Source organism: Limulus polyphemus, unplaced genomic scaffold, assembly GCF_000517525.1.
Source record: "Limulus polyphemus unplaced genomic scaffold, Limulus_polyphemus-2.1.2 Scaffold3466, whole genome shotgun sequence".
Lineage (NCBI taxonomy): Eukaryota > Metazoa > Arthropoda > Merostomata > Xiphosura > Limulidae > Limulus > Limulus polyphemus.
The window spans coordinates 98416-108935 of NW_013669076.1; the positions used below are offsets into that span (position 1 = coordinate 98416).

Consider the following 10520-nt stretch of genomic DNA (forward strand, 5'->3'; position numbering starts at 1 on the left):
AATGATCAGTATATTTTTTAATGAAAATCAACTAGGTAGCATGGAGAACGTTCAAAGTACCTCCAAATGATTGTGGTACTGGGAAATCCGTTAGTGATGCTTTGTCAAGAAAAAGTGATAAAATTATCTGAATCAGGTGGTTACATACAGTACCAGGATAGAGGGCACATTGACATAGGTGGAGAGAATCACAAGACAATTATTGCCAAGGGCAGTTGAGTGGGGTAAAAAAAGACTAATGCTTAAATGGTCAAAGAAGAAATCTTGGCAGTTAAGTAAGAGTTATAAGTGGCAGCGGAGGTATGTTTTGGAGTAATATGAATTATCTTAATGCTTTCTTGACATCATTAAAACAGGTTTAGAGCATAAGTTTTAGTCTAAGCAAATTATGATGATATTAAATAGAAAGTACAATAAGTGATAAGCTTTTCAGATAAGTATAAGTTAGTTAATACACATACTCACCAAAGATAGTGTTCTCTTCAGAGTAATCTTTCTGACTGTCTAATCTTACAAGTGTACCGAAATTGAAATCTTCTACCTTTCCATCAAATTGGTTACAAAAAGATCTCCACTTCTGAAATTGTCAACAAATGAATATGATTCAAATTATATCGAGTGCAATTACTGTGAAAGAAAACATTAAACTGGTTCTGGAGGAGCTTCATGGTCTAAAGTCTTACAAAACTACTTTAGCATTCAAAGCATGGAAAATTAGATGTAACAGAAATTGTGCAAAATGAAATTGTAGGTTTTTGTTAAAAGCAATATGTATCATAGTCATATATTTAGTTGTAAAAATGCTTTTGTTTTTTCATATTATTACTTGTACTTATAATATTAATCTAAACTTCTGGTGCTTGTAATAACTACAACCAATCTTTCTTCATTTAGTTATGGCCTTTTCTGGTTGCTCTCCTTCACAAGAATCTTGAGTGAGCTACAATGTAATGCTACACCACATTCTCTAAGAACTTCACATAAAACATGAGACCAATGTTTTCAATGGTGACATTTTATCTTTACACCCGAGGAAATTTTGTAATCTATATTCAGGTTTAAAAATAACAATTAAATCAATATATGTTTAAGCCTTAAGAAGAAACTTATGCAGTTGATTTTTAACAATTCATATGTGTTTGCCAGTAAATTGCTTTCCACATAACTTTGTTGGTAACACCATATGTTTAAAGGCAAAATATCAACACTGGAAAAATCCAACAATATACACAAGTTTAAATATTCTGGATACAATTACAAGTATTGGATCAGCCACAAGATGGCTAAAAAAATGCATAAAAGAACATGCACATTTGATCATTGAAAATAAACCAAGTACACCTAATCATGTTCTTGGGGATATGTGAAATAGCAGTACATCATACCTTGTCTAAGATCCTTGCAAATGGAAATGATTACAAAAGTGACTCTTGATCAATTGCTTAAGGCAACTTAATGAAATAAGTTCAGTTGTTTATCTGTTATACTGATTTTGGGGAATTCTGCCCCTGATCAGTAGCCTTGGACAAGAGCAGACTGCAAAAGAATAAGATTAGGGTTCATAAAGTGGTGTTTTGAGTTGTGTTTTACTCATCACAGTGATGAGTAAAATATATCTCAAAACATGATACAATACTATTAAATCTTTCTTGTTCATTCAGCATTGTTTGGTTGTTAAAGTTAGTACCAAAAGTAAGCACTAAAATAGATTACAGTCCCAAAAGATAATGAACTGTATGATTTTCTTTGACTTTCTACCAACTCAAATGATCTAACACAAAATTTTCTTTAAAGTCTGGAAATATTAATCAAGAGGAATAACCAAAGGAACATTTTATTTACAATTCACAAAAGGTAATGAATCATAACTAATAAAATCAAAAATATATATAAAGCATCGAATCACAGAATATAAAACTTCTAATGAAAGCTAATGTAAACAATCTAAAACTTGAAAATATAAGGAAATTATTTCTAAGCCTACATGCTTACTCCCTCTCTCTTTGGTTGGCAGTAGAATATGAGAAACAATATAAAACATAGCAAAATTTCCAAAATTAATGGTCATATACAAGTTGATTACGACGAGTATGAGAGAGTATTTGAAAAATTTCAAAAAATATTTACAAAAAATTCGAATTCATTTGATATTACTTCTACAATAATTCACATTAGCTAATATTTAACTACAAACCTCTTTAGCTTCTCTGCTTTTTAACTGATCTTCAGATATAAGTTTTACATTGAAATCAGGAAATTCTCCCCGGAACTTTTCATAAATGGTATTATCATGTGGAGTTAATCTCAAGATCTGAGGATCCACTGAACAAAGGAGCTGCTTCATGTAAGCAAATTAAATGTATTATCTACATATGCTGTACATACATGCAGAGAACAGATGTGAATAAATCTATAAATACCAAATGATATAAACTGATCTCAATACATCAAAAAGTACTAACATTTATGAAACAGAAGTAAATACAAATTGAAATGTTATAATTCCTTAGGTTTTTCTGTTACTTAAAATTTCCAATGTTTAAGAAATCTGCGAAGTACAAATGGTACATTTATATATTATGAGTATCAGATTACAATCAAGAAGAATTAATGTCACTTGAATTCTAACAAGTACTTATAAACAAGATTAAAATAATAACACAACAAAACTTAAATAATAGTTTAGTTTTTCATTATGTTTATGTTCTAAAAAATCACTTAAATTTCCCATTGAAATTTATACAAATCAAAATATACTTTAATGATATATAATTCAGTGATAGTTAATATAAATAAGAATTTAATGAAATTAAGATGAATTTTGTTCCCAATAAAACTCACAATATACATGATTTAGAATACTTAAAGCTTGTAGTGATTAGCTTAAATTAATTTATTCGTTGAATACACTAACAGCTATACATGTTTTCATTCAAAGTTAACTTGGACTAGTTTAATTAACTTGTTCAATTATATACCAGGTTGTTGATTATAGGCTATTCTTCCACTTGTTTGCCCTGTTGCTAGTTTACAGTCACTCTTCACTTATCATGTTGAATATTGCCCTTTCATTGATTCCTCATGAAATTTAAAAATAAATGTAAGTCTGTGATTGACTTCTTATGATTTGGTCTGTGTACCTACCATGACATAGTATGGTGGATCATATATGTAGTAAAAAGCTTTATAAGTAAATCTTGATGTGGATGGTTTGTACTCTTAGATAACTTTGCAGTAGAGCCCCAATCTTGGGGTCCAAGTCCAAAATCCAGCTTCTTCACTTTACATTCAGTGTTAAATATGTATAACAAAAAATATAATTTTATAAAGACAAGTAGGGATCAACATATATGTAACCTACCTAGCTATAGTAACATAGAAAGTTTTAATGCTACAAAAATATTGATAAAAGTAAGTCAAAACAACAAAAAGTAAGTTACTTAAAAATTTAAAATTTGTATCACTACTTTGGCATATTGCTGTAATTATGTTAGTCTAAGCCAAAGCAGGGATAAAATTTTTAAAATTTGAAGTTTTTGAAGTTCTGACTTTGTGGTTTCAATACTTTCTGTAGCATTAAAACTTTCTATAGCTAGGTTATGCATATATTGATCCCTACTTGTCTTTATAAAATAATTTTTTTTTGTTATATTTGTTTCCTTTTTATTAGCTATATTTTTGTAAGCCAGATATATCAAGCATGGGGCACGCATATACCTGATTCGATTTTATTACTCATCAGGATTTCTACCAACCTCTATGACCCAAAGTAAGGCATCATCCGTTTTAAGTACAAAAAAATAATCCCTGGAAGCCCAGATGGAAGAGTTCTGTGAAAGAATTTGAGTGATAAGGTTCATCATTTTTTCTGTACACGTGAAAATCTTATAACATTTACTGAAAGACAGCCAAATTTTGTGAGGATGTACCCATTATATTAAACGTTAGTAGTATTAAATCTATAAAGACTTTAACCTTTCCACCCAGCCCATAACCATGAAAGTATCCATGAGAGTAATTATACTACAATTTTTGATAATGCATACACATCTTTGGAAAATTTTGCAGGTTATTGGTTACATTACAAGGTTTTCTCTAAACCTTTTTTTTTCAGGATCTTGACTATCCAACATGCAAAGCAATTTTGATTTTGAGATTAGAAATACTTTAATGCATTAGAACATTTTCAAATTTCACATGTGAAATCTATATAATCTGCAGATAATCAATTTTTTTGAATAATTTGTTATTTTCCCTACTGTATTTCTGTATGGGTTGGTTTGATTTGACTGACTTCATAACTTCAATAAAATATTAGGAAAAAATATGCTTTTTTTTGTTCTAGAGTAACTACAAATTATAACACGAAAACACAAATTTTTAGTCTAAATAGCTTAAATCTCATAACATTATACATTTATATATATATTTATTATTTTTATTATATATATAATACAGAAGTTACAATGATGTGGCATACCTGCAATCTTGTTACCGTATTCAATAATATGTAACTGACTTTTAGTATTTACAAAGTGACCTGTCTTGGCTGTGTTTTAGTGGACTAGTATTTTGTAAAATACAGTCACACTTGAATTATTATACATTATTTCTATTTACAAATAAGTTCTTAAACTTATTTTTCTTTAAAACAAAGAACAGTAAATAAAGAACTAGAGTAAACAATTATCTCTTCTAGTTACAATCTTTGTACTTGTTTGCCTTATGAAATTTCCCACGTGGAGGATGTGAAAAGAAATTGTTTTTTAGATTTTATATTTACATTTTAAATAACCATAAAATCATAAATTTGTATATCGATACCATAGAATTCCACTATAATTTATCAAGCATAGTAACTAAGCTGTATTTGGGTCTAAAAAAATATGAAATTTCGAGCTCACTAAAGACTTACCTCATCGATTGAAATCTTTTGCGAAAAGAATGGAATTAGCACAATAACACGTCAAAATGGCTTAGAAAACCAGGGGGCATTATGAGCTTTTGATTGGTTATTCATCTCATATATAGAAGTAAGTGTAGATAAGGGACCATTTCCAAAAATGGAAAGAGGTGGGGTCGGGGCCACTGCGTTTGATTCAGTACAGGAGCGATATCTTAGCAAATAGAAAAGATAAAAGGTTCATATTTTATATTCTAGCTTGTCAATATCAGTAGTTTGATCTTGCATTTTGACATCACAAACATCTAATTTGAAACTTCCAATCTAATTCCATATGTATACAATGTAGTTCAGCTGTGTTTAAGTGACAAATTAGCATGCGACAGTCTTCCACCAATATGTGTGCAACAAACCCTCCTATTCCAGCTGACTCCCTCTATCCAGTTGAACCCATTCTTCACTTCAAGATTAGGCTAAAAAAATAACACCAGAAGTGAGGATGATGGGTGGGAAATGTGAGAAGAGGTAAATGTCTATTAGAAATATATTTTCAGTGTAGGAAAATATTAACTTCCAATATGATTACTTACCTCCACTCACAGTTACAGCTAGAGTAGGTGGAGGAATCAGTGTATAATTACCTAAAAGAGCATCCTTTAAAAGCATCTGAAGAGCATCCATGGAGTGTGACCTCTCTATGGATTGGAAACACACTCGTGGAAGACTGCACCACAACTGATGTAAAGCCAATAGGTGTGGTGTCACAATCAAAGGGCAGAACAAAGTAACAATTCCAAATCTCTAAGGAAAAGGAATGTGTGTAGAGTGGCTAGGGTGCACTGGACCATAAGCAGGAGGTAAACTCCAGTCCATACCAATGGCACTGGGAGGGAAGAGGACCCTTCCTTCCATGAACCTAAACCATTATGTGTGCAAATTCAGCACAACCTGCAGCAAGAAACCTCAGGAATGTACATCTGGACGATGCCAGGAAGATGGAAAGGCAACATGGAGAGTCAGTTCTAGTCTAAAACCAATTATCATTGGGGATGTAACATCCAGTCCACTCACACGTGAGGACTTATATTAGTTGGTCTAGCTCCAACCAAAACCAGTCACCCAGGAAACAAAATCCAGCTCATGGTAGGAGGGAAGGTTCCCAGCTGGAGGGGCAAACTGAAATATAGATGGAATTGTGCACACTCACGAGGATTCTTCCATGATCCATTACCCCAGTGTTTATGAGCTGGTAAGTGCTAAGGACTCCCATACTCCACTGGAAAAAGAGAGGAGAGAAACACATTGAAGAGACTGGAGGAACACACCACTAGAAAAAGTATAATGGGTAACCATGAAACCCTATATTGAATAGCAGACCATTCTTGATTCCAGCATTTGGGCAATAATCTCTTTCTACTTTATTCATATTAGTACATGAGTGTACGGTCTGGTACAAACATATTTATGATGCAATATACTGCAAGGAAGAATCTGCAAGCAGTCTTGTGGAACACTCCATCTCAACAGTGAGCAAGATAGAATTTATAGATCTCACGGTGAAGATTTTGGATATCAGTATACCTGGACAAGCACCACTTGCCACACAGCAGGATCCATAACATGTAAAGTAGGCCCCTAAAAAGAAAGAAACAAAATTAACCCACTCAGAGTTATGTTCATGTATGAAGAATGGCTACAGGAGAAAGACAATATCCGTTTGAGCAAGTAACTGCCAAATGTTGCAAGTAGCGGTAGTGTGACACAAAGGTGTGAGGAGTGATAATCTCCTCCAAAAGATGACAGAAATGAGCAGCCAAAGCCATTGGGAGGTGACAGATCTGAGGAAATGAAACAAAACAATTGATAATGCTCAGGAGAAAAGGAGTGAGAGCCATGGAAGAGTGCTATGTGCAATATGTTAAACCGTAAAGCACGGACCACACACAGGAAACAATCTAAATCTGAGCAGGAGTAAATACGAGATATGGAAGGATGGAAAATAGGGGTGAAGGTTAAATCACCTTAATGAGCAGCTGATGTTTTGGGAAGGAAAGAATGGTTGGGATATAAAAGGATATAGGTTTTGTGGTACAAAATGCAGTGAACAAAGATGGCAAACAAGTCTGACCAGTGATGTCTACAAGCAAAAAGTAGAAGGAAATACATATTCAAGGAAGGTTGATATAAGGAACATAAAGCTAGCAGTTCGAAGGGAAGAAGGGAAAAAGCATGGAGAACAACATTTTGATTCCAAATGCACTAAAGAAGAAAAAAATGTTTAAAACCTAGCACCAGGTTTTAACACTGTTGTGTCAAATTGAGAAGTGAAGATGGGTTCAACTGCACAGAGGAAGTCAGCTGCAACAGGAGGGCTTGTCACACTTCTTCTGGTGGAGGACTGTTATTTGCTAATTTGCATGCTTAAATGTAGCTGAACCACGTGGTTTACATGCAGAAATAGGTGGGAGTTTCAAGGCTGGTGGAGAGTGAAAATTTGTAACTGTGAAGAGAGGTAAGTAACCATATTGGAATTAGCTACAGTGTCATGCTACCTTAACTGGGCTCTGAAAAATATGCTTCAACAGAGAGGTCATTGCATCACACTAAATTGATTTTGAATGTACAAATCAGCAATTCACATGAGAAACATGGCCAGTATAAAATTGCCACAGAATGACACATATCAGAACTATATTTTGACATTGTATGGTATTTCATAGGTAGTGCAATGCCACCAAAAACTGACTACTTTTAGGAAAAGAAACAGTTCTTTCTAACCAAAAATTTTCTTACATTCAAATAATAAAGATGTGTTCAAATCACAGATTTTTAATATCCAAGACTGGAGTATCCCTTGCATCTAATAACACTGGAAAACAAAGGAATATGGCTCAACTTGAGCCACCAGCACTATCTAGAAAGAGACCTGTAATAAGTCATACCCTAGCTATTGTAAGAAAAGTGTGGTATCTTGTAACAAGCAAGAATCTGCTAACACAAAAGTCAGTGGTAAAAGTCATTCATGTGCCCCAGACAACAGTAAGCAATGTAATTAAGAGGGATCTGAATCTGGAAAAGTGTCATAAGTCCTGTGTACACAAGATGCTTCCACAACACATCTGTTTAACCATCACATACCTTATGCAGCTGGAAAATGAAATGGGTATTTAAGCTAGTCAACATAAAAGTATATTAGTCATGTCATAAAACATAGTGCCTTTGAATCTGTCTGATCAGACTGTTGAAATCGACACTGGGAAACCATCATCTTTGCATACTAGATTGGTTATGGAAAGATTGCACTTTGGACATGATAGTCTTAAAAAAATAGTATCTGGCAATGAAAAAGAAGTTGCAAGGCTACTGCCAAAATGAGAAGTTGCCAAACAGAGAATTTACCAAATGTGGGAACATGAACTGTGAAAACATAGTAAGGCTCTAAAATTATTTTGATATAACATACTCAACCTCTGGAGGGAAGCTATGCCTTGACTGGTTCTAAAAACTATTCTAGCATTCATAATAAGTGTCTAGATTATAAAAATATCTGAACAAAGCCAAATAATTGTATTCACAGATTATAAAAGATTTCTTAACTTCTCCAAACTGAAAATTTCCATACAAATTTATATAGTTATATTTAAATTTTATATGCCTATCCTTACCATATGAATCTGATAAGGATCAATAATCAATGACATGTTTTGGTAACAGATATTTTTAAATATACCATCTGATACATAAGTTCAAATTTTGGTAAATATAATTAATGTTCACAATGTATCCAGAAAACCATACTTACATTAAAGTAAACCTCCATGTGCTCAATAGCTTTCAATGCCCAAGCAGATTCAAGAGTTGGCTGTTTCAAAGATTAATAAAATGTCAGGAGAAATAAACAATAAATTTAATCTTATTCAGTATAACAGTCTTTAGATATTTATACTAATAAATCTATGTACATGTATCATGCTATCAAGTTGAATGACATCAGAAACATCATAACAGATAAATTGTACAAAAGTAAAATACTATTATGATGCACCTTCATTTCAAATAGTACTAAAATACTGATCTCTTTAAAATTAAAACATATATACAATATAATCCAACATTGCTACTACTATTAGGTAAAACAAATATTTATTCTTTCGACATATGAATTACCCAGGTCATCTATTAAGGTGCAAAATTAGAACACTACTTACACTAAGACAGTAGTTTATATAATCTCAAGTTTTCATGTCATAACCTTCAGACACAGTAAAATATAGTTCAAATTAATACAAGCACATAAAATATATTGGAAATATGACCAAATCTTTAACTTTCCACATTTCTAGCAGAAGTCAGAGTCCTTCAAAAATATTTATTGACAGGAACATCTTTTGTGATAATTTATGTTTATGTATAATGTCTAAAAAAAGTCAAACAAGAAAATCCAATTATATAAATATTTTATAAACATTAAGCATTTTATATAACTATAAACATTATACTGTGATATTCAAATAACAGAAAAACTGCCTGGTTTCAGCTATGACTACCACTTTTAAGTAATTGTTTAATAGATAAAAGACAAATACTAATGCAACTGTTACCTAGATAAGAGTTCTTAAGTATACTTCCTTATAATGTTTTACATATTTTGTTCTTCATGTTAAAATAAGTGAATAACCTGAAAGTGCTAAAAACTGAATCTACTTTCTTTAATATAATTTTTTTTCTTTTAATTTTGGGCTGATGTAAAAGGACACTGAAATATCACATTGACATTTTTTTTCAAAAGGTATGCATATTTCATAGCATTATATTATTTTATCAAACAAATACAATGAGCAAAGTAAACTGACTGCTTGAAATCAATTCATCAATTTACTCTATCTTACTATAGTAAGTTTGCCACATACAGATTAAACAACTAGACCATGACCCTTTCTTTTTTTAGTCTAAAGTACAAAACAAAAAAACAATTTAGCTCTAACATACCTTTTCCTAATAAAACAGTGAATTCCTATTATGAAATCTACTGATAATAACAACAACACTTCACAAATGTTTAGAAATATAAAAAAAAACCTTTACATCATTTCCAAATTCTTCTGCTGGTCTAGATAAAACATTTGCAGCTGTCAAAGCATCATCTGGACTCTATGAAAAATGACATTAAATTTCTTTTTTAATAAGTATGTGAAACTTAACATCAGTGCATGCAAAGCATGAAAAAAAAGAACAGTCATTACAAAGGACTTATATTGAAAATAAGTTAACCTCTAAAGTTTTGTACTTCAAAAACGTTCAATAAAGAAATAAATTATAACCATTACTTGTTATTTCCATATCTTTCTGAATAACTGAAAAAGTTAAAAATTACTAGAAACTGCACCTCTGTTAATATATCTGCTTATTCAACAATGGTCTCAAATCAAGAAAAAATGCATTAACGCCAAGGTAGCTTTGTTTTATAATATCATACTATCCAATTCTATAACTGCTTGTTAGAGATACAAGACTGTTTGAATTTAAGTACACCTCAATGAAAGAATAGACCATTCCTAGGTTTAACTTGTTGTTAAACAAATGTTTAAACAACTCTAATTGTTCTATTATGTACAAG

General features: G+C 31.8%; 1 protein-coding gene across 1 annotated transcript in view; it reads right to left on the reverse strand.

The window, feature by feature from the left end:
* The window catches only part of LOC106469398 (protein PBDC1-like), a 23253-nt gene that overhangs the window by 7165 nt on the left and 5568 nt on the right, over nt 1-10520 (reverse strand). Inside the window, exons 2-5 of the mRNA XM_022397916.1 lie at nt 9989-10054; nt 8706-8765; nt 2195-2338; nt 466-577 (exon numbers count right to left, since the gene is read on the reverse strand). Coding sequence (XP_022253624.1) covers nt 466-577; nt 2195-2338; nt 8706-8765; nt 9989-10054 — 382 coding nt within the window. The remainder of the gene's footprint in view (nt 1-465; nt 578-2194; nt 2339-8705; nt 8766-9988; nt 10055-10520) is intronic.